General features: G+C 48.1%; 1 protein-coding gene and 1 long non-coding RNA gene across 2 annotated transcripts in view; one reads left to right on the top strand and one right to left on the bottom strand.

Annotated features, from left to right (window-relative positions):
- Nucleotides 1-3,459: 3,459 nt before the first annotated feature.
- Nucleotides 3,460-9,154, bottom strand: LOC132652398 (uncharacterized). Its single transcript, XR_009589934.1, has 4 exons — nt 8,895-9,154; nt 5,540-5,802; nt 4,609-4,754; nt 3,460-3,755 (listed from the first exon to the last, which is right to left on the bottom strand). It is a non-coding gene; the product is annotated as an uncharacterized LOC132652398 (long non-coding RNA).
- A 3,179-nt stretch (nt 9,155-12,333) lies between these two features.
- Nucleotides 12,334-24,310, top strand: part of Acsbg1 (acyl-CoA synthetase bubblegum family member 1) — a 56,453-nt gene continuing 44,476 nt past the window's right edge. Inside the window, exon 1 of the mRNA XM_021643102.2 lies at nt 12,334-12,659. Within this exon, the coding sequence (XP_021498777.1) occupies nt 12,538-12,659 (122 nt within the window). The 5' untranslated portion in view covers nt 12,334-12,537. The remainder of the gene's footprint in view (nt 12,660-24,310) is intronic.

Raw genomic sequence — 24,310 nt, 5'->3', positions numbered from 1 at the left:
AACCCCCCATCTTGCTCTCTTGCCCTTGTTGTTTCTCTGTTGGGGTACCCCTATCTACCCCCCTCCCTGCCCTCATGGCTCACTCAGGCCCTAACTCTCTTCTGCTTCCCTTCACCTGAATACACTCTTTCATATAAGATTGGTTGTGTGCATGGCACCATTTTTAAATAAATACTAACAAAAACATTCTTTAAAAAAAATCATTTCCCCAACAATTTCTATATACAATTCCAAAACATCCCATAATAAACTAGGTGATAGGTGGACAAGCATTTGAAAATTTGTTTCATATTATATTCAATATATTAGAAAATATGTATATGTGAATATAGATATAAGCCCTTCAGTTTGTGATTTCACAGGTAGAATTTCTTAGGATAAAACTAAAGCCTAGTTTTTAAGTTTTAGAAGTGAGTTGAGGTAAGTAAAACTATTAAATTATGGGAGATGGCTTGGATTAAAGATGGCTTGCACCTGTGTAACTGTGTGACTCCAGGCCTGTGAGCCCAGCACTCAAACAGAGGGTGAGCGAGCTGACTGGCAAGACCAGCCAGCTCAGCGAGCTGTGGGTCCCGTGGGCGACCCTGCCACGGTACAGGGCTGAAGAGCAATGGAGGAAGACACCTAATCTCAACCTCCGGCCTCATGTGCACACACTTGTGCACTCATGCCACACAAACATACATTCACACACACACAAGTTTCCAGCCTACAGTGGCAGAGGAAAATGAAGGAGGCAGCAGAGCCCGGTGCTGGGCTACCCAAGCCACCGCGTGCCAGATGTGGCAGGCAGGTGGGCTCCACTGCCATGATTTGGCTTTATAAGTTGCTTTTCTTGATTATTTCCCATCATCTTGTTTTCCCCATTTGTGAGCACACCTCAGGTTGTGGCCTCCCCTCAGCCATTCCACTTTTTACTTGGAGACACTGGCGTTTCTAAGGGGAGTAGTCTTTCCTGCCACAGTGGGCTGGTCCACAGGGCATCACTTTGCCCTGACAGAGCACAGTCCCCTCCACGGACAGATGTTGCTGGGGTGCCTGCTCCACACTGGGCACGCTTTCAGACTGCTGCACTCTACCTCCCTCACTCATGGAGGTTAAACCTAGGTCCTGTCTTAGGGTTTTCATTGCTGCGGTGAAACACGGTGACCAAAAGCAGCTTGGGGAGGAAAGGGTTTATTTGGCTTACATACCCTGAATCACAGTGCATTAGGAGAAGCCAAGGCTATAACCTGGGGCCCAGAGCTGATGCAGAGGCCACGGAGAAGAGCTGCTTACTGGCTTGTTCCTCATGGCTTGCTCAGCCTGCTTTCTTGTAGAACCCCGGATCACCATACAAGACCCAGCACAACCACCCCAGGGATGGATTCCCTCCAGTGAGCTGTGCCCTCCCGATCAGTCTTAGTGGGGGCATTTCCTCAAGTGAGTGTCCCTTTCCAAAAATCTCTAGCTTGTTTCAAGTTGAGATGAAACTAGCCAGGGCAGGCCCCAAATAGATGGCTTAGACCAACCTTATAGATGCCTCGTGTGTCGGGACCCATGAGTCAATCTAATTTATGAATTAGGTACAGTAAAAGATGAGTAAGTAATAACAAAAGTAGCAGAATTAGAGTAGGATGTATAGTGTAATTATTGTGCTCTGCAGTTACAGCCTAACTCTCTCAGACTGTCTCAGCTCTAGGAAGATCTGCCTGTGTGAGGAGAGTTACACAGGGCAGGCATCGAGGGGCTGCATGTGGTTTCCACTGCCTCCTCCATCCGTCCTGGAGAAGCTGCTCTGAGCAGTGTGATGGAAGCCCCTTGCCGGCCAGCCCTCTCTCTTCTGCCCCAGAAGTCAGCCAGCCCTATGTCCAGCCCAATCTCGGTTTAGCCATCTCAGTATCAGATCGGGTGCCATGCATTGGCACTTACATTCAAGTCACCCTCAGAACAGGACACAAATCAAATTGTGTGAGTTCTTTGAGTCCAGAACTTTCCATTTCATCTATTCGGGCGGTGCTTGACCATTGGTAACTGAAACTGTGGAAAGGCAGATCTGGGATAAAGCCAAACTACTGAGGCTAAGAGTGAGAATCACAGAAACCCCTGCGTCTAAGGAGCGATGAAGCACGTGGCGAAAGACTCCATGTGTCACAGTGCTGTTGGCCAGGGTGGAGGAGGAAAACAGACAGAAGAGGAGCTGCTGGTGGCGCAGGGTTCATATTGGACGCTCAGAAGTGATTCTGTGGTAGGGATTAGGAGGTGAATGGGTAAGTTGTTCAGGACAGAGGGAAACTGTTCCAGGCAGAGGAGGGTGCAAAGACCCAGAGGAAGGAGTCTGCTTGTAGCTTTTGCATAGCAGCAAGGGGCGAGTGTGACTGTTGCCAGAAGAGCGAGCTGGAGAAGCCAAGGTCAGAGAACAGCAGGCTGCGGCCCAAGTAGGAACTCCAGCTTCTGCTGTGAGCCGGACGCTTCTGGCAGAGGGACAGCACACGGTCAGATCTGAGTGCTAGCAGGTCCTGCTGGCCTTCCTGCCCACGGGAGTCATGACTCCCGCCTGTGGGAAGCTCAGCATGGTCAAGGTCAGCTGCCCACGGCTGAGGGCAGGCAGGGGCTCCACTTTCAACACAATCAGTCCTTTGCCACCTCCAGTCCTCCTCCTCTACGTGGGTCACTCTCCCTTCCTGCTACTGCCCTCCATCTCCAAGCCGTCTCACCTGAGAGAGGAACAGGCTGCCACGGCTGTTTTTACCACCCAAGCTTAGCCAGTACTTCATGGACAGCATCGTTTTTGTGTTGGTTTGAACTGTCACCGAAGTTGTTAGGGTCAGAGTCTGGACCCCAGCAGCCCTACCAGATGCCAGGTGCCCTCAACAGGCCAACTGGAGACAAATTAGGGGCAAGTAATACGACTCAGTGGGTAAAGGCACTTTCTGTCAAAATAGCCTAAGTTCTATTCCTGCTGCAAGGAAAGAACCAAATACCACTAGTTGTCCTCCAACTTCTAAACACACACACACAAATGTAAAACAATGTTAATGTATAAAAAGCAGTAATCACCCGACTAAGGAGATAGCTTAGTCAGTAAAGTCCTTGTTCATATCTCCAGGACCCACATAAGAGCCAGGTAAAGGGGTGCATGTCTGCAATCCCAGCACTGGACAGGGCAGAGCAAAGTAGCACCCCGGAGCTCACTGGCCAGTCAGTCTCGCTGGTCGGTGAGCTTCCAGCTCAACAAGAGTCCCTGTATAGAAAAATAAGGTGGGGAGCAAAGACAGTCTGAAGGATTCCAGATGGTAATCTCTGGCCTCCACAGACACCTGGGCAAACATACGCACACATACCACATACACACGCCCACACACAAGTACAGCTGTCAAGAGCAAACACTGCTGTAGACTGTCAGAAGACAACGTTTATAAAGTTATACAAAACACAACCAACAAAAGCAAACGTTTTTTAAAAAAGTACTTTGAAGATTAAATACCTGCCTATAGATGAGCCCTTTGGCGACCAATGTCTCTTTTAACTACTGGGAGGCTTGGCTTGGAGTGCACAGTATTAGGGTGTGTTTAATTATCATTGCCGAAAGAAAACAGCCCCAACACAATTAGAAACAATGAACAGGAACCGGGAAGAGGTTAGCATCGTTAAGGTTTCTGGGACACCTGCTGAAGTGTCCTCCGAGGCTTTGCAACATCGTAGAAGCTTCTAGTGTACACAGCGGCGGTCAGCCAACACGGCACAGATGTCCTTCGAGCCTCACCTCGGCTTCTCTGTTGGAACAAAATGCAGAATTTCTGCTCAACAACACTGACAAAAGTAAGACAATTCAGACCTGACAGATTTAGGGAATGGTGTCAGGGACTAGAAGCACGCTCACTTTCTGACAGTTCATCTCATACAGAAACGAAACACTTGCTCACTGGGGCAGATAGACATACTCCAGGCTTTCAAATAACGGAGCTGCCCAAAACGGCAGATTTTTTTTTTTTTAAATCTGAATGACACTAATTAGAATGAACCTTGTCTACATAGTGAGTACCAACCAGGATAGCCGGAGCTGCAAAGTGGAACCCTGTATCAAAACAACAAACACACAAACAAAAACATAAAGTACAAGATAATTTTTAAAGATTTATCTTTTATTTGTGTGTGTGTGTGTTTGTGTATATGTGCACATGCATTTGTTCGCAAGGAAGCTAGAAGGGAGCACGGGATCCCCCGGAGCTTGAGTTACAGGTGGTTATGAACTCTCCAGCGTGAGTTCTGGGAATCTGCCTCAGGTCCTCTGCAAGAAGAGCAACTGCTCTTAATAGCTGATCCTTCTCTCCAGCCCCACGATAAGACTAGGCAGTCAAATACCTGACAGAACTAGGAAACACAAACCTTTAAAAATCAAAGCACAGGCAGGTCATGCTGGGGCATATTTTTAATCCCGGCACTGGGGAGGCAGAGGCAGGAGGATCTCTGCGAGTTCAAGACCAGCTTGGTCTAGAAAGAGAGTCTAGGACGGTCAGGGCTACACAGAGAAACCCTGCCTAAATAAATAAATAAATGCAGAAGGAAAAGATAAAACAAAACATGAAAATCTCATTTTTCAAGTTAGTTCTGTTTTGTAGATGTTACCTAGAGCAAAAATAACATCTTCGGGCTGGAGAGCTGCCTCAGAGTAAAGGCTGTTGCCAGGCGAACCTGGGATCAAACGCACATTACGGCGGATAGGAAGAACCCGCTCCACAAAGCTGTTCTCTGCCTCCACAAGCATGAGCCCCCTGTAATAACAACAAATTAAAGACAAGAAAATAAAAAAGCCGTAATCTTTAAGAAAGCGGCTGCTTTAGAGCAGTGGCTCTCAGCCTGTGGGTTGCGACCCCTTTGGAGCTGCATGTCAGATCTCCTGTGTGTCAAATATTTCTAACTACCAAAATTACAGTTATGAAGTGGCAATGAACGTAATTTTATGGTTGGGGCGTCACCACAGCATGAGGTGCTGTATTAAAGGGCTGCAGCGTTATGAGGTTTGAGAGCCACTGACACAGAACTCGGTTCCAGTTGAACACTGGTACCTTTGCATTAGACACAGATATTTCTTTAAATCTGCCACACTGCGGGGGTTTTTCTTTTGAGGGGCTGGGAGGTGAGGGTGGGGGAGGCTATCAATTTCTCTGTTGTGTGTGTTTCTTCTGTAGTCTGAATTTGTGGTCTAGATAGGCCAAGTTCTCCAAATAAGGACAGAGAGGCCCAGGAGTGTCCAGTACATGATATATTTGTTTCAAAGTGTCAGAACGCCACAGGCAGCTATTCACTGACACAGACTGTCTTGCTTTGTTCCCAGTTCTCCAACAGGGACAGAGAGCACGTAACTATTTCTCAAAGAGCCAACCATAACCACCTCCTCTATGTTCCAAAAGGCAACCACCCCAACGGTCACCCTTCTCTGCTCTGAATAATCCTCCCCACCATCTATTTATGAACTAGATAAGGGATGACAGAAAGAAAAGCCCAACTTTTTAAATGCAGTCTATGGGTTGGCAAGAAGACTCAGCAGGTAACTCACTTGCTACCAAGCCAGACCGTCTGCCCCGCATCCCTCAGGTGTGCAGGTAGCAGGAGGAGATTCCCGAAACATTGCCCTCTGATCCCCACACACGCCGTGTGTCTCACTGTTCCACCGCCACAATGGGACACCGTGACTGAGAAACTTCTGAAAGCGTGTGCAGTGGGCCTCACAGTTTCCACGGCGGGCTAGTCCATCATCGTCCTGACCCTGGAGCATGGCTGCAGACACAGACAGCGAAGATGGGGCTGGGGAGCTCACTGCTGCAAGATGGAGGCAGAGAGCAGGACTGGAATGGGCTTTTTTTTTTTAATTGAAAAAATATTTTTCATACAATATATTTTGATTATGGTTTCCCCTCCCCTAACTCTTCCCAGATCCTCTCTGATTCCCCGCCCACCCAAATCCACACCCTTTCTTTCTCTTTCTCATTAGCAAATAAATAGAAATTAAAAAAAAAAAGTGAAAATGAAAGAAGACAAAAATAAACAAACTAGAATGGGCAAAACAAACAGAGAAAAAAAAAGAAAGGCAAAGAAAAAACACAAGAGACATAAGCTCTGAGACAGACACATAGGTGCACACAGAAAACCCATAAAGACAAAACCGGAAACCAAAATATACAAGCAAAATCTGTAAGGTTTAAAGAAAGGTGCTCTGACAAAGCTTTATGAGACACAAATAAATGACCCTCCAAAATGCCACTGAGACCTGTGTAGGCCCTGTGCGTGTTACCACAGTGTCTGTGAGTTTATATGTACATAAAAACGTATTTGTGGTTCTTCGTATACCTTCCCATATACTGCAAGAGGAAGCTTCTCTGATGATGGCCAAGTAAGACACAGATCTGTGGGTGTGGCAGGACGTCACCAGCAGCCATTTTATTGCTACATTTCTTTAGCAGAACAATAGTAGTTGTTTTCCCCCTAGGCCACCAGGGCAGTGTGGAGTGTGGGTTTTATCTTATGGAGTGGGCCTTGATTTCAGATAGCGGTTGGTTATTTCCACGTTTGTGCCACTACTGTACCAGTATGTCTCGCAGGCTGCTCACTGTTGTAGTTCACTGGGTTGCTGTTTACCTTGCTCCTCTGGTAGTGTGCAAAACACCTTCTAGTATACTGGAATGCACTAGTCAGAATACTAGTCAGTAGGGGTAAATGCTTTAGGTAGGCAGCAGCTCAGCTTCTCCATGTAATGTGAGTGATGTCTTTAACAGCAGGGCCTCGCCATCAGTCTGTAGGGAGTAACCAGTAGCCTGAGTTGTTTAAGGGTTTCCACGGGGCCCCTTTGGCCAACAACTCAGTTCACAGTAACCCATTCCTAGCACTGAAGGTTCCATTTGGTGGTGAGAGAGGTCTGGTCGGGGCTTTGTTTCCCCCTTTATTTGGTGATTCCATTTAAGCTTTCTGGCATGGGCTTTTGAAACTTTAAAGCCTACCCCAGTGACACACGCCCTCCAATAAGGCTATCCCATTTTAAAACAGTCCACCAACTGGAGACCAAATATTCAAAAATATGAGCCCATGGGGCCATTCTCATCAGAGCCACCACAGCATGGCGTGTGCACATGCCTGCACACACACACACACACACACACACACACACACAATTAAAAATTTAAAAAAAATGCATTCTGGGCATCCATTATTTACATTCAACTTCTTGAAAGGTTCAGTTTTGTTTAAATTTTAACCTGCAAGCATTTAAAGACATTTACAAAGAAGAAAATGTTTGTTTGTTTTTTTTTAAAGTAAGTACTTACTTCTATAACAATAGCCAGGTGTTGGTGTGTAGGGATCATTTTTCATATAGTTTGGCAAATGAAAACTTAAACGAAATTGATCATTTGCCCTGTGATCGCCACTGAAATCTTAAATTATACACACACTGAATACGAATTCAAGACACACAAACATGGCGGCATTCAGAAAATACTCTGCAGGTAAAATATCCAGCGAGATCTAGGATGGAGGGTAAAGAAAGCAAACAGCAGTGTGAACCACGGACAACTCACTCACAGAAACCAGATTTTAGAAGAAAGCTTGTGCCTTGCTTTTTTCTAAGATGCCTTTGAGGCTAACACATTGTCACCCCCAACGTGTAGTCAGGCAGCCCCTGTCCCTTGCAGAAGATAGAGAGGCTGGTCCGGGGCTGGAGAGATGGCCCAGCAGTTAGGAGCACCGGCTGCTCTTGCAGAGGATCTGGGTTCAGCTCCTGGCACCAGCATGGCAGCTCACAACCATCTGTAACGCCAGGAAAATCTGATGCCCTCTCCTGGCCTCTGCAGATGCTTCATGCAGGAGAGTCACACACTTAACATGCAGGTAAACACTCACACAGATAAAAAACAAAAATAAAATATTTTAAAAGAGAGACACAAGGACTAAAAGAGAAGAGGGGTCACCAAGGTCTTACCCACCTGCTACCCCTTTAAAAGAACAACTGATGAATTTAAGGCAAACTGAAGATTTCTTAAACTAAAAATAAAACTCAGCTTAGTAAAGATAATTTTCATGTTTTTTTTTTTCATTTAATGGTTATTTTATTTTATGTGTGTCATAGCAACCCAGAGCATCTTTCCCACTGATGTCTTCCCAATCATCCAATTCATTCCTGGCCTACAGTGCTGTGAAATGGTGGTATTAACCCACCTTTGCAGCAACAGCTCAGGCTAGGAGATATGGAGGGTCTTGGTCAAGATCACACAGCTCCTCAGCGGAAGGACCAGGAGCTGAGCTCAGGTCTGAGTCTCACCAGACCTCACTGTGTCCACCCCGTCTACTCCCATCTGCCCTGTCAGATGCAGCTCTCTGTGAAGGCTGTGGTTGGGGGAACTTCTCTCCTACCCGGGGCCAGGGAGGAACTGCACAGTATGAATGTAGCTAGTTACAAGGACAAGGACTTTGCTGCTGCCAAAAGTGTAGCCACAGGGAGGAAGGGAGGGAAAGAGAGGGAGGGAGGGAGAGGCATCAAAATGTCAAGTTCAGAGCTGAAGAAATGACTAAGTGGGCAAGAGTGCTTGCTGCACAGCATGGGGACCTGAGTTCAGAGCCCCCAGCACTCAGGAAAAAGCCCATCTTGCAACCCCTGCCCGGTGGGGTCGGGGAGGGGCAGAAAGGAGAGGCTGCCTGAGACTGCTGGACAGCTGGCCTAGCTGAATCTGAGGCTTAGGCCTCAGGGGAACAGAGAAGAAAGAAATAGAAGACACCTGACACCCCCTCCCGGGCCTCTCAAACCCCTACACTCCTGCATATACCCACAAGCACAGATACATACGCCACTCATAGCACCCAAATACAGCACAGTCTTAGCACTTTCTGCTCTCCCACCACCACGCTGACTTGGCCTAACTTACCCAGAGACCAGAGGCCAGGAAATCCCAGGGTGGAGGCGTCCAGGGTTAGCCCTTTCAGTCTAGGGCAGCAGCCAGGAAAACGGACAGAGGGACTCTGGCAGACAGAATAACCACCATGATCGCTGTATTTGTTTTGCAGGAGGAAACTAAACTGCCATTTTCAGTCTCGGCTAGAGCAGCCTCCCTAACGTGACTAAGGGTCGGTTCTCATCAGCCCCTGTTGCCCACCCGCCAGCCCTCTGCTCACACCGACTGACACGCAGGCCACCTCCCGCTCTGGGACATAGGGCTGCCCGGACCTTGTTGCCTCTGGTATTCATTCCTCTGTGGCATTTCCTGGGCACCATGGAGCTTCATCAATTTGCTGGTCACTACCATCCTCAGCTCTCACTGACCTAAGCAAGGGCCAGTCAGGTCTCCCCAACCCCCAACCCCTGCCCCACGTCACTCATCTCGCCAAACCTTTCCCCAGCTTTCATCTTGAACAAGGCTTCTGAAACTAAAAGCCAACAATTCCACGTCCCTTCCACCTTCTGGTTCAGTTCCTCCACAGTGGGGACACACTGGCATCACTTCCAATCAGCCAATCAGCCCCTGGCAAAGCTCTCTCCATTACTTCCTCATGTCCAGTTGGAGCTGACAGTCACTTTGGGCAGCCTCCAGGCCATCATGTCATGACCTACAGAGTTCAAACTGAGGCCCATGGAGACATGGGGATCAGTACAAAGCGAAAGGGAATCTTGAGGCAGACTTGGGCCTCCTGCCCAGTCCCTCAACTGTACTGTGGAGGCAGCAGTAGGGGGATGTGGCCCATGCCCTGAATTGCTTGGGGACAGGCCTGTATTTCTTAGTCATCTAGAGTGGCATCACCTGTGCCCAGCAGACTTGTTGATCTTCTTGGGGACATCTCTTAGCATGACAGCAGAGTGGAGATCATTGAAAGCCACACCAAGGAGTTTGGTGCCCAGACACTGAGCAGAGAAGAATGAAGCAGAGTCCGGAACTGTGTGTGTGTGTGTTGGGGGGATCTACAGGATTCCAGTCTGGCTGGGAGTGCAGGGGGTGGGGAATGGGGGACACAGACACAGGGATGGAGGTGGGACAGTGGATGGGGGACAGTATGGGACCTTCTCTGAGGATGAAAACAGCAGCTCTTAGACAACATTCAGTAAAAAACTTTATGTGTGCCTTTATTCCTGGGTGAAGAATTGCTATAGGAATCTTGGGGAGTGGGGAGGGGTTCCTGCTGGGGCCAAGATGCTGGTGAGGCTCTGTTTACCTGGGGGAGAATTCCTGTGACCACAGAGGAAGGAGGGAGCAGTCCCGCTCCTGCTGACTCACGACAAGATTTGGGATCTCGGGTTTGAGATTTCCGGGATTTGAACATGCTCCAGCTGGCCTGTTCCATGCCAGCTTCTGGTGGCACTGTCCACATGCCCCACAGCCCACTCTTACTCTTGAGACAGTTTTCTCTTTTTCAATAAATGGTCTCTATGTCTGTTTCTAGTCACTTGTCCTTGCTGTAATCTTTTGTCTTGGGAGACAAAAGAGCCTGGTCCATGTATTTACAGATAGCAACAGAGAATCCAAGACTGTTAAACATGCAGGCCTTTTTCTTCAGCGGAAGGGATGTGCATGCCTGCTTCCCATCCAGAAGGCTGGGAATAGATGGGTTAATAACCTGGGTACCTTTATTATCTTCAGAGCCAGGCCTTGCCCGAATAATGTGTTCTTTGCAAAAGAGTTTGCTGTCATGTTTATTACAAACCTTCCTCCCCAGACCCTCAGACTGAATACTGGTTCTCAGTCAGTGGAATGAATTCTAGTGGAAGGTAGTTGGCAAAAGCTTTACAAAGGAGCTTAGATGTGGCCTAAAAGCCCTAAAGCCATGCCTTAAGCTTTGTTGTGATACTTGTCAAGAGGAAACTATACCTCCCCCCCCCCAAAGCTGTACTGTGTTTAAATATACCAAAAATAAACTGCTTGGGGTCAGACTTGAGATGTTGAACCAGCCTAGCTAGCTAAGTCATTCTGAACTACGTTTTCTTCTGGCCTCCCTTGATTCATCTCTCTCTGCCGCCAGTACAGCTTTCAGGGACCCCCATCCCCCAACCCTATGAATTCCTATCTGCAGTCTGGTATTAGACCCACTTTTCTTTCTCCTTCTTCTTGCCTGTGGTTTAGATCCCAGCCAAAAGCCTGACTATGCTTTATCGCTCACCACTTCTCCGACCCTCATTCCTAACGTAAACTTGACCTTCCATGGCCCTCCTCTAGCAGACGTCAGGATATTTTTTAACCTTACCTGCCATGCTGTTTTTCTCCCAAATTATAATAAAGTAATTTTCAGGCTTCCTTCTATGTCTGTTTCTAAATTCTTTCATTAACAAGACCACAGACTGACGGAGGGAACCCCGATTTCCCCAGTAACAATTGGAACCCCTGCTAAAACCTTCTGTGCACAATCTGCACTGAGCTAAAATTTGCCTGCCCCAAACTAAGGTTCACGCAGAGCCCCAGAGAGCAGTCTGGCTTGGAAGTGGGGTTTATCAGGTGCAATCAGCTAAGGTGAACTCACACAGGATTGTGATGGGTCTCAGTCTAGTGTCTGATGCCCTTGGAAGAAAACAGAGCTACAGACAGAGGGGAAGACGGCTGTGGGGAAGTGGAGGAAGCCAAGGAACACAAGCAGGGGCCGAGGCCTGCAGAAATCAGGACAGAGGCAAGCAGCCTTCCTGCGAGCAAGGTCCTTTCACACCTGGATTTCAGGCCCCTGGCCTCCAGAACTCCAGAGAATGCATTTGCGGCCCTCTAAGCCATCTAGATTAAGTGTTTCTGTGATGCCAGCCACAGGAGTGAATCTATAGCTCACCTTAGAGGAACTTCCTGGTAGTCAGAGACAAGTGCCTGCCCTGTGCATTTCCTGCCTCTGCTCATGGCTGCCTGCCAACTAGCCCTTCCTCCTTACACTAAAGGGGCGAATCTTCTTGTGTCTAGGTGTCCCTGAATGGCCCTGTTTTGGGGTTCCCTCTTAGGCCTGCTTTAGTGAAGATGCTTCTATGAGCTATATGGTAGTCCTCCCTATTGGCAATTTCGCGTTGGCCCCCCAGTACTGGGCTTTTCGAAAGCAGGAGCTGTGGGCTCTCCTGATGTGTGCAGTATGGGATCTGGAGCCAGGGGCCCGGGACAACCCCTCCTGGGTTGCCTTCGTTTGTTCAAGCTGATAGGGACCGGGACCAGCAGCCACCTCAGGCTCAGGGTCCGGATTTGTTCTGGGAACCCCTTTGCTCCAAAGAGCCCCTTTAAAGACAGTAAGAAGGTTTTCTGGGGGCCTAGAAGCTCTAAGCCCATTGGCCAGACCTTCTGGGAGAACCGGGGGCCGATTTGCATAAAAATGAAGGCTGGCTTCATTGAAATTCTCCTCATCTTGAGTGTGGCGAAACCAGGAAGAAAAGGAAAGTTTTAGTCCCGAGCAACTTCACTGCCTAGGAACATTCTGAGCCTCTGAAAACAGAGAGGAAATGGGGCCCTGTGGGTCACTCCAGGCCCCGCCTACCTCTGCCCCTGCCCGCCCCCACTGCCCACTCAAGGCCAGCCTTTCACTGTGGGAGACCGCACTGTCTTCGGTGAATGCCCACAGGAGATGCCACGCGGTTCTGAAGCAGGGCACTGCTGTCTGTCCGGGGACTCCGACATGCCTGACAGCAGAGACGATCAGCAGCAGGGCGCCAGCATGGGACCCACCCAAGACAACTCGCAAACCGGGTGAGTCCAGCACTCGGGGTCTCAGTCCATGTTGCTCAGGCCGGGTTTCCTCTGCCGTAGCCCTGGGGCAAGCGGCGTGTCCTTCTGAGCCTTGGCTTCTTCGCCTGATCCCTGTGAAGGAATAGGAATGGGGCAGGGACCCTCATCTTTTGGAGGGCTTTTCAGCATGGCTGTTCCTCTGGTGGCCAGTAGAGATTCGACGGAGGAACGAGTCACATTGGTATTAAGAAAAGTTTTTAGTCAATAAACGTGTCCCTCTGTCTTCCCGGGGTCGGAGGTGGAGTCAATGATCATAAGTTTAGGTGACCGTCCATGGTCCCAGCTCTAGCCTGCAATGACCTTGGCAAGCCCCGGCCCTCTCTGTCAGTACATGAGCAGTGACTGAGGTTGTCCAAATCCTCTGCTATGGAGGAAGTGCGTCTGTACCCCGTGAGGGAGTAAGAGCAGAATAGTGGAGGTCAGGGGCTCGGGGACAGCAGTGTGCCAAGCGGGTGGGTTGCATACAGGGAAGTTTAAGGGTAAGTGCTGAGGCCTGATAACGTGCAGAACCTGCAAGAGTTTGTGCTACAAGAACATGGCGGCTGTCCTCATAAGAACTGTGCGGAGAGGTGGGGCAGGGAGACGTGTTAATACGCCCCATTAGGTCCTCTGGACAAACTTGCCAGGCCAGCGTGGGCTATGATCACCCAGATGCTGATCACCCTTCCCCCTGTAGGAACAGCAATCAGAGGAGAACAGCTACGGCTCTGAACATGGGCTGTTGGAGCAGAAAGGCCTGGGCCCTTGGACGCTCTAGGTCTGCCCTGGGAGCCCTCGCTGAGCTGAGCAGGGGCTAGCCCACCAGCACAGGTGGTGCACACAGATGTCTGAGAAGTTCGGCCCTTGGAAATAAAGAACGGGTCTACTGGTTCTCAAAGGCCCCGGTTCTACTGAATGAGGGGCTGGGTAGGGTCAGTGGGCCCCGGGTTTGCTGAAGTCCGTGTATCAGGCCTGTATTGACGGGGGCTTGGCCACTAGGGAGGAAGCCGAATGCCTGAGCGCATAGACCCTGGTTCTGCTTCACTGATAACATGGAGTCAAGCCTGGGGACCAGCTTCAGCTTGGACAGGGAAGGGTTCTGTCATGGAAGGCAGCACAGGTTCAGGGCCCTGCAAGTCAGACGAGGACAGAAAGCCCACAGTTGGAGTATCAGCTCCACAACTTTCTTTCTGAGTGAATTCAGGTGGATTGTTGAGCCTCTCTGAGTTTCAGTGTGTCTCTCTGTGCAATTAAAGATGAAAGGTCTGACCTCACTTGACCTTGCTCATGCATGAAGGTGGCTTCAGGGCTCCGGGGTCACATACCACAGGTACAGCAAACCCCAGAGCAAACCCCAGGACATCTCTGCAGAAGGCTGCAAAGCTCATGACTTGGGCTCTGGTCAGGCTCTGCTCCTGGCTTACCCTGTGACTCAAGGCAAGACGTACCTTCTCTGAGCCTCAGTTTCCCCATATGTCCAGTAGGGCAGGTTAATGTATCCTAGAAGCCTTGCAGTGTAGCTGCAAGGAGAGATCGTGGCTCCCTTATTGGAGGCACCGAAGCTGGCACATCTGTGACCAGGGAGAGCTGCTCCTGGGCATCTGGCAGGGACGGTCATGCCAGAAACTCCCTATAAGCTCTGAGATCCTTGCTCCCTCTCTCCTCCCACGGCTGCAGAGGGCTTGGCTGGAGGCGGAGGAACAGACCGACCGGAAGGCTGGGTATCTCAGGGGCCTAGAGTCTGATGGGCCTTACTTATGATCGGCAGGCCTCGGGCAGCCAGCCAGAGAGGTAGAGGAAGCAGATAGCTTCATCCCTTCATCCTTTGAAGGCTCCAGAGCCACTCATAGCAGGTGGCTGTCAGGGGGGAGAAAGGAATGGGTGTGACGGTGGCTACAAGGGGACCAGATATGCGACAGCTGGGAGAAGGGAGGCAGGAGATGGGTCCGTAGAATCGCTGGCTCCAAACTTCCCAGAGCCACCCTGAGTCGCCTGCTACTCTCTCCGCTCTGCCTGACAAAAGTGGATGTGGAAGGGGCTCCCCCACCCCACCAGAGAGCTCATCATGGAAGACAGTCCAGGAGGCTGCAGCAAGCTAGGCAAGAAAGGCTGTCCTCAAGCACAAAGCTTGCCAAGGATGGCAGGGAGAGAGCGGTCCATCTCAGGACGTGCCAGCCCAAGAGGAGCAATCAGAGTGGGAAGGTACTACATGTCCAAGTGTCCTTCCGGTTCAGGTGTTCTTACGGACTCCCACTGCCCACTTTGCATAGTACGGAAGTGGGGCTTGTCTTTCCTTTCTTCTTCATGCGTTGGTATCTCCATTGTTTCCCTGTTTTATAATACACTCATTCATTCAAAACATTGTTGAATACTCAGGAATTGCACTCAGCGCTAGAGAACATCATGGACTTCGAAGCGAGTCTTTGCCTTAAGGAGCTTACCTCTGGGCCAAGAAGACAGGCACCAACACATAATTATGAAATTAGTAATTAAAGTGTAAGCTTAATGATGGATACAAAAAAGTAATTTTAAAATGTGAAGAAAAAATGCATGTGTGTGTGTGTGAGAGAGAGAGAAAGAGAGTGGTAGGTACTCGTTTGGCTTTTATGAGTACATGGGTTCTGCTCCCAGTGCCAGGAACAGGTGTGGGTACGCTGGTCAGACTGCTCAGCCAGAAAAGTTGCTCACCACCAAGCCTAATGATTTAAGTTCAGTCCCCATGTGGTAGAAAAAGAGAGCCAACTACTACAAGTTGTCCTCTGACCTCACATGCATATTCCCCAAACACATAAATATTGTTTGTTTGTTTGTTTATTTTAGTTTTTCATGACAGGGTTTCTCTGTGTAGCCTTGGCTGTCCTGGACTCGCTTTGTAGTCCAGGCTGGCCTTGAACTCACAGAGATCAGCCTGCCTCTGGGATTAAAAGTGTGCGTCAACACTGCCCAGCTACAAATATATATATATTTTTTAATGTAGTAAAGAAAAGAAAGGAAAAAATACCCAGGGCCAGAGAATTAAACATCTTAAATAGCAAAACTGTCAACTGTTAGGCTATATGTATTTTTACCACAATAAAAACGGTTTGTGGTAATTAAGAAGAAAAAGAAATAGAGGTAAGAGGTCCGACTTAGTTTTAGAAGAGTAAAGAAGACTTTAAATCTGAGACCTGAAAGATACGCAGAATTTCATTAGGGGAGGAGCTCTTTAGGAGAGAGAGGAGAACCGTGGTGTTCAAGGACAGAGGGTGCACGGCAGAGCAGGGAAGTCACGGTGTTGGTGTCAAGAGTTCCCAAGGGACAGTTCCTATGTGGGACGCCAGGGTCCCTGAGGCAAACAGGCCTAGTCCCAGACCTGTGAAAGCCAGTCTGATGTTTTCAGCCTCACCCAGGCTAGCTCTGGGTCCATGAAGGCTTCCTGGGTTGTTCTCCAGCTGCAGCAGAGGCCAAGCTGGCTCAAAGTCAGGTGCTGGGGCCATAGTTAACTCCTGTGTCCCCAGGCAAGGCGATGCCCTCCCAGGCCAATGGGCTCTTTCAGGTCATAGCCTTTCCTGTTCTGTTACAACACCCACACAGAATCTATGTAACTTGGATACCTCCATGGAAGGGGATTCGGTAGTCTACGCCAGCACCTCTATAAGGACGGTGGTGGTCGGGTCACTCAAGACACCCCCGTGGTGCAGAAAGAACAGAAGGGCCAGACGATGAGAACGGGGGCTGTGAAGTGCGGTGTTTCAGGCACTAAGCCTCTGTCACACTTACGATCTCAAAGTGGCTGGGATGACTTTGAACAAGGCTCAGCATTCCGTCATAGATAATGGAGGTGCTCGTGGGTGGGGCCTGGCCCCTTCCGCAAGTGTGACTGGCAGCGATGGCTGCTGTGGGAGAGGAAGTCAGTGTCCTTAGCGGTGGAGCCACTGGTGAGTTGCCCAAGCTGCAACAAACGCGTCACAGCGTGCCGAGTACACAGCCCCGCTTAAACCCAGCGGGTCACACACGCCATCCTGATGGCGCTGGAGGGATGGCTCAGAGCACACGCTGCTCTTGCAGACGACCTGAGTTCCCTTCCTCACGCCCTGTGTAACTCCACCTCCGTGGGGATCCTGCAGTTCTGGCCACCACAGACACCGGTGTGTACGCCACCCCAACACATACACACTTAAAAATAACGTTAAAAAAATCGTTAGAAATGATGGTGGGAGGGTACTTGTTGAGGAGACTCGGAGCAAGGGATGGTGATAAGATAGGGCAGGTTCTAGGTGTGACCAGAATGTATTTTATATGTGTGTGTGTGTGTGTGTGTGAAATTGCCAAGGAATAAATTAATTTAAAACTTAAATTAATTAATTAAAAGAAAATAAATAGTCTCCAGGAAACCTGGCTGTGGCCCCTGACAGTGGCGTGTGCGAACAGGGGCTGGGAAACTATGAAGGTCATGATCACAGGAGGAACATCTGGGCCTTCGCTCCCTGAACTCCTCCCAGGCGCCCATCTGAGGAGTTGAGTGGCTAGGCGGGTGTTATTAACATAAGCCAGTTTTTCCTACACTGAAACACACCGCCTCACAAAGAGATGACCTTAACGTGCACATCATGCGATCAGCAACCCAACTGGAATATGGAAAATGCTCATCATCCCGAAAAGTCCTTCACGCCCACCCGCTAGCTATCTTTGAACGTCATGTGTACGAGCTAACCCACTCACACTGTCCCCTTCTGCGCCCGGCTGCGCCCATCTACCTGAGATGCCGTCCGTGTCATCGAGTCTTTCAGTAGTGCATACTTGCCTTGTCAGGGACATTTCTACTTCCTCGCGTGTGCTGAGGTGTGTTTATTCTGTATTCTGCTGAGGCTCACTTGAGGTTACTATACAGCACACCAACACTGACACCCTGAACTGCCGCCGCCTTCCTCAGAACATGCGTGATTGTTCTTAGGGTCCTCTCGGCAATACAAGATGATCTTCCCGTCCTCGGGTCCTCAGTCACATCCATACCCCCCCCAATAAAGTCATATGCACAAGTCCCCAGTGATGACGGTGGGGATAACTGGAGAGACATTTCAATTATGACACCGGCCTTGGCTGGGGACCTTCGTTCTTTGCCAGTGGTCCTCTCTGTGAGTTACTCCAGTGTCCTCACAACCCGGTGGCTGGTCACCAGTGCCACTAGGGAGTCCTCCCAGAGTCACCCACACGTCTGGAGCCCCTGCTGGGAACACTCAGTCTGCTCAGAAGTGACCCTTTATGTGCCTTCCTGTGTGACATCACCATCATGCCTTCCCCACGGGCAGAACTCTGACATAATGGGTCAGGGATCCAAAGCACCTGTTTCCAGAGAGTTCGGTGGAAATGGTTACCTACGTACTTCCCTACAGCGCTTGTTAGAAGCCAGGCACTAGGCTAGCACTTATTAAGGGGTGCGGGCGGAAATAATCAGACATCACCTACTGACAGAAGCAGTGTTAAGAATTTACAGGATGGCCAGGCACGGTGGCACTTGCTTGTAATTCCAGTTCTCAGGAGGCTGAGGCAGGAGGATTGTGAGCTCAAGCCAGGCTGGGATACCTAGGAAGATCCTATCTCAAAAAAAAAAAAAATTTTTTTTACAGACATGATTCCAATGTGTTACAGCAGTTTTTGTGACAAATCTTTCTGTCTTTCATTTTAGGAAAATATCATTATTTTACCTTCCTTTCAAAGGTGGAGAGAATTCCTACTTAAATCCAAATATTTGCTCTACCCATACAGACATCTCTGGCCTCTGTGGTTTCCTGTGGCAAGTGGCTGGTCACTTCTGCTCTTGTTCCTTTTGTGTAATGTGTCCTGTCTCCCTGTCCTCCATTCCTTTTAAAATACTCTTTGCTGTTTTGTTGTTTGTTTTGTTTGTTTCAAGAAGTTTGACCACGATGGCTATAAGTGTGATTTTCTTTCCTTTTTGTGAAAGTCCATGTGAGGCTCAATGACATGAATATTCTAGATTTTCTTAGGCAATCCATAGGTTATTTATTTTACCAAACTTAAAAAATATAGACATGGTTTCTTCAGACATCTCTCTCTGCCCTATTCTCCCTTTCTTCTTCTCAGGAATTCCAGAGGGGGAAAAAATGCATCTTAGAGCATTAAATATGTATGCATTATAAATGTCTGTTAAAGTATTTAATAGATCACTACGAATCTCTTATTTCTAAAAATATTTCGGCTTTACTGAAATACGATCACATACATGAAATTCCCTCGTCTAAAGTGTTCAGTTTGTCTGGTGATCTATTCACAGGGATGTGTAACCATCACCACACAGATGTCAGAATACTGTTTTCTCCAGCACCCTCAGCCCTTTGATGCGTCCAATCTGAGGAAGGCGCTAATTTGTCTCTCCGGAGGCATTCTATTAAACTGAGCTGATGTCTGACCTACTGCAGCTGACCTCTTTCACTTATTGTCAATGTTTTCATGATTCAGTCATGATGTAGCATTTACTATTATCTCCTTGTCTTCGTGTGTGTGGGAAGGGTGTTGAGACAGGGTCTCGCTGTGCCAGCTAGGCTGGCCTTGAACTCAAAGCAGTTGTCTTGCCACAGCCTCCCAAGTGCCGGGGATAAAGGCGTGGCAGGTTTTCATTTCTTTTCTGTCTAAATAACATTCCTTTATGTGTCACAACTTGTTCACTCCTTCATCCACCGACGTTCACTCGGGTGTTATAGTTATCAGGCTATTATGAATATTCATGTCCAAGTTTGGGTGTCAACATCTATTTTCATTTCTCCTGGGTATACGCCTATGAAGGAGTTGCTAGATGAAATTCAATACATAACAGTTAAACATTTTATTCTCCTTTTTGAGGCAAGGTGTCACTTATGTACCCTTAGCTAGCCTGGAACTTTATATGTAGGCTAGGCTGTCCTCAAACTCAGAGATCTGCCTGCCTCAGCCTCTCAAGTTTTGGGGGTTAAAGAAGTACATCCCACGCCCAGCTCAACACATAATGTTTTGAGAAGGGGAGAGACTGTTTTCCGAAGAAGCTGTCATCTGAGCAGCTGCGAGGATTACAGTGTTTCCACACCTTTGCCAATATGCTTGTCCTTTTTCATTACTACAATCTGGCAGGTGTCCACTGTTATTTCACGTGGCTTTAAATTGGGTGTCCTGATGGCTGAAGACATTGAGCAACCTTTAAAGACTTTGTCCATGTTATGTCTTCAGAGAGATGTCTTTTCACATCTCCTTTGTTTATTGTTTATTATTGAGTGGCAAGGGTTCTTCTTTCTTTCTTTCTTTCCTTCCTTCCTTCCTTCCTTCCTTCCTTCCTTCCTTCCTTCCTTCCTTCCTTCATGTTTTTTTTCAAGACAGGGTTCCTCTCTGTAGACCAAGCTGGCTTCACGCTCATAGAGATCCACCTGCCTCTGCCTCTGCCTCCCAAATGCCAGAATTAACGCTGTGTATCACCACCAGCTGGTGGCAAGGGTTCTTTACATATTCTAAACATAAGTCTCTTTACCACATATCTGATTTGGAAAATATCTCCTCTCAGTTTTCTGGGTTAGATTTTCAGGTTTTTGATAGTGTCCCTTGAAGTGCAAATAGTTTTGATTTTGACTACATCTAATTTATCTGTTTCTCTTTTGCTGCTTATTTTTTGGTGGCAAGTGTAGGAAATCTTTGCCTAATTCATGATTGTAAGACTTCTTCCAACATTTTTACAGCTTTAGCTTTTGCATTAGATAATTGAATTCACAATGAATAGTTAGATTAAATAATTTGTATTAGTTTGTCCTGTCTGGAGTTAATTTTGAGGCTGGAGGGAAAGAGCTCTGTCTATGTTCTTTCTCAGCACCTCAGCTTGTTGGAAAGACCCCTATTTCTCTGTTCAGTTGTCTTCCTAGCTTGGTGAAAATCACTTTATTGTAAACTCACAGGAAACTTGAACTAATTTTGAGTTTCACTCCACTGCGATTGTCCATCTGTCTACCCTGTGCCGGTGCCTCATTGTTTTGATCACAACAGGTATTCAAAACGCGTAAAATCAGGAAATGTGAATTCTCCAAGTTTATTCTATTCTAGGTCTTAAATTTTCTTTTTAAAAAAAAACATTTATTACGGCCTGGAGAGATGGCTCAGAGGTTTAGAGCACTGGCTGCTCTTCTAAAGGTCCTGAGTTCAATTCCCAGCAATACATGGTGGCTCACAACCATCTATAATGAAATCTGGTACTCTCTTCTGGCCTACAGGTGTACATGCAGACAGAACCCTGTATACATAACAGATACACAAAAATCTTAAAAGAACAATTATCATTATTTTATGTGTGTGGATATCTTGATATGTGCCTGGAGCTCATAGAGGTCAGAAGACAGCACTGGATCTCCTGGAACTGGAGTTATAGTTGTGAGCTGCCAGATGGGTCCTGGGAATTGAACAGCCAGTTCTCTTAATCACTGAGCCATCTCTCCAGCCCCGGGATCTTTTCAGTTTTACAAGGATAGCACCCAGAATTTTTTTTATAGAGATTAGATTGACTTTTGGCCAATTTGGCCAATTATAAATCAATTAATATCTCTCTCTTTCTCTTTCTCTTTCTCTTTCTCTTTCTCTTTCTCTCTCTCTCTCTCCCCACCCCATTCCTTCCCTCTCCATCTCTTTTTATTTATTTAAAAGCCAGGGTCTCCCTATGTAGCCCAGGCTGGCCTCTCCATCCTGCCAAAGCCCAAATTATAGATCCACGTCATCATGAGGGCTGCAACAAAGTTTTCTCACTCCTGAGGCATCTACTTAGTTAGTTCTTCACCTTCTCTCAGTAATGTTTTGTCCTATTGAATTTAAAATTTCTTTCCTCTCTATTCCTTGAATATTTTTTTCATTATCCATCTTCAAGTTCACTAACACCTTTTTCCCCTTTGAATCTGAGGCCATCTGGTAAACCTCTCCCTTTGGAGGTTGTGCTTGTCTTACACTTGGCTGTTTGGTGGAGGTTTTCTCCCTGGGGCTGGGGAGAAGGCCCAGTCAGTGAAGAACTTGACATGCAAGCAAGACCTACACTGAGATCTTCAGTACCCATGAAATCTGAGTGAATATGGTGGTCCTCTTGTCATCATAGCATCCAGGAGGCAGAAAGAGGGGGTCCTGGGACAAGCTGGCTAGCTAGAGTCACTCAGTTAGCAAGCTCTGAGTTCAGGCGAGAGACCCTAGCTCAGAGACTGAGCTAGAGTGTGGAGGGAGAAGACACCTAGGGTCAATCTCAGACCTCCACATGCACCCACACACATCCAAGCATACATATACCCAGCAGGGCAGACACACACACTCACACACACACAGCGGATGGTGCCTCCCTTTTTCCCTTTATTTCTCTAATTTGTTTTAATAACTGCTATAAAGTCCTGGTATCTTTGCTAACCTCTGTGCCGTATTAGTGTTGGCTTCTGTTACTGCCTTTTCCCTTTGGTTTTGCATATTTTCTAGTCATTCTTGGCTGGATGGCTAATATTATGAATTGTATGTTGAAAGGAGTTAAGACTCTGTCAGTTTGAAGCATTAACAAACACAAACATATTAAACCAGTGCCTTAGCCACCACATCTGCTTTTCTGGGTCATTTGTTTCTAGGAAATTCCATGTTGCTAAGACATATGGAGTAAAGTTGGGAGCTTCATAAAACTGGGGCTGGGGTTGCTCAGACCTGCGGAGTGGAGTATGAGGCTTCACAGAGCTGGGCTCAGGGGCAGAGGTTACTCAGCATGCACAAGCGAGTTATTCGACTTTATTTTACTCAAAACACCAGAAAACAAAACAAACAAACAAACAAACAAACAAAAACCCACTATAAACTCTAGAGTCTGCTCACCTGAGTCTCAGCTGTCCCCGTCACTGGCTATGTGGCCTTCGGCAATTTCCTTCATCTTGCTGCATTTCCGTTTCTGCACGGTCAGCTAAGACAGCTAAGTGAACCAGTCCTGTGAAGTAACTGGAGCATTATCTGGTGTACAGCAGTACCCCGGGGGTCCCCTCCGCTGCTCAGGGGCACTCCAGCTGTACCACAGCAGGTCCGAGAAGTACAGACTACGGTTGTGTACCTCTCCTCTCTCCTGTGGCTGCTGTGTTCCCCGGGGCAGCTGAGACCCAACATCAGCACACAGCTGGGTGCACAGTGAGGTTCACCCTGAACTGGAAAAACAGGCAGTGTGCTTCCTTCCTCTTGTCTCCCTGAGAAGCAGAGACTCACCTTTCGTCAGCACTGGGTTTTCCAGCCTACCTGTGTTCCCACTCTGTGGATGGGGTGGCCAAGGCCTGGCAGAGGAAAGGGTCACCATCAGAGTCTCACATTCGGCACTTCAAATAAAAATGGAAGTCAGTGGGAAATGGGGGGGGGTCAAGTCATTTTGGGGCTAGAATCATGTCAGCGTTGAATTTCACACTGCCTCCCCTCTGGTCATCAAGCCCACTAGTCACATCTATCATCAATGCCACATAAGAGAAGGCTGGGGGGAAGAGGCACTTGCAGTCAACCCTCAACACGGAGGTTTGATCCCTTGAGCCCACATGGTAGAACAAGAGAAGTTGTTCGTTGACTTCCACATGCTTGGAGGTATGCCCAGGTATACACACAGAAAAAGGAAGGAAGGGAAGGAGGGAGGGAGGGAGGGAGGGAGGAAGGAAGGAAAAAGGAAGAAGGAAGAAACAAAGAAAAATTTGGAGTTAAAAGAAAAAGATGGCTTCATTAGGATTTAGAACTTGAGTTCTGACCTTTTTTATTATCCAGAACATTTGTCACAACCCTGGCGATCTGATACAAAGTCAGGAATGGGTGTAGACGATCAGGAGATGCCCCACTTTCTATTGGCCTTCTTGTCCCTACCCTGTGCCACTCCAATCACCCAAGGGGCCTGGGATGGCCAGGATATCCTGCTGGCTGTGGACGTGAGCTCTGGAGCCTACCTTCCTGAGTCTGCATCTGAGTGTGTGTCTTCATCTACAAGGTGCAGACAGCAGCAGAATTTCATTGGGCTGTTGTGATGCATCCATAAAAATGCAAAACGTGGAAAGCGTTAAGCAACATCCATTGCGCCCTCGTTACAGGACAGTTATGAGCACATGCCATCCTTATGTCCTTGTGCTTCCCTCTGCCCTCTCAGGCCTGGGATCCCAGAATCACACAAACTTTTATCTTACAGCAGAATTCTAGCCCAGGCCCTGAGTTATCAATCACAGCCAAGAAACTGGGAGGCCCTTTATCTGTAACATCTCCGAAAATGGAGAGCCACCTCTCAGAGGAGAGCCAGGAGTTGCCTGAGGTCGCATGGTCAGGGCAAAGCCTGGGCCAGAATCCAGAGGTTAGTGTCCAGAGAAGTCTGTCTCAGGTTTTACCAATTTGCTGGCCAACTGCTTTGAGTTTGGAGTGGACTCGGTTGGCATACTTATCTCCTTACACAGACGACTGGCTTAAGGTTGAGTACTTACTCAGGGTACTGCCAGCTGGGTTAAAAGCGAACTGGCTAGATGGCTGCCCCACCCATGGAGATGGGAACTGAGGCTTAGGGAGGATGAATGTTGGAGGGCGAGGCCTCTCAGTAAACAGCACACTCCTGTTAGGATTCATTCAGTCGAGGGCCCTAGGACCCTGTTCCAATATGTTCCTTCTGGGGG

This window comes from Meriones unguiculatus, chromosome 1, assembly GCF_030254825.1.
Source record: "Meriones unguiculatus strain TT.TT164.6M chromosome 1, Bangor_MerUng_6.1, whole genome shotgun sequence".
Classification (NCBI taxonomy): Eukaryota; Metazoa; Chordata; class Mammalia; order Rodentia; family Muridae; genus Meriones; species Meriones unguiculatus.
Note: the sequence above shows the minus strand (reverse complement) of the source record. Positions and strands in the feature narration are given on the sequence as shown.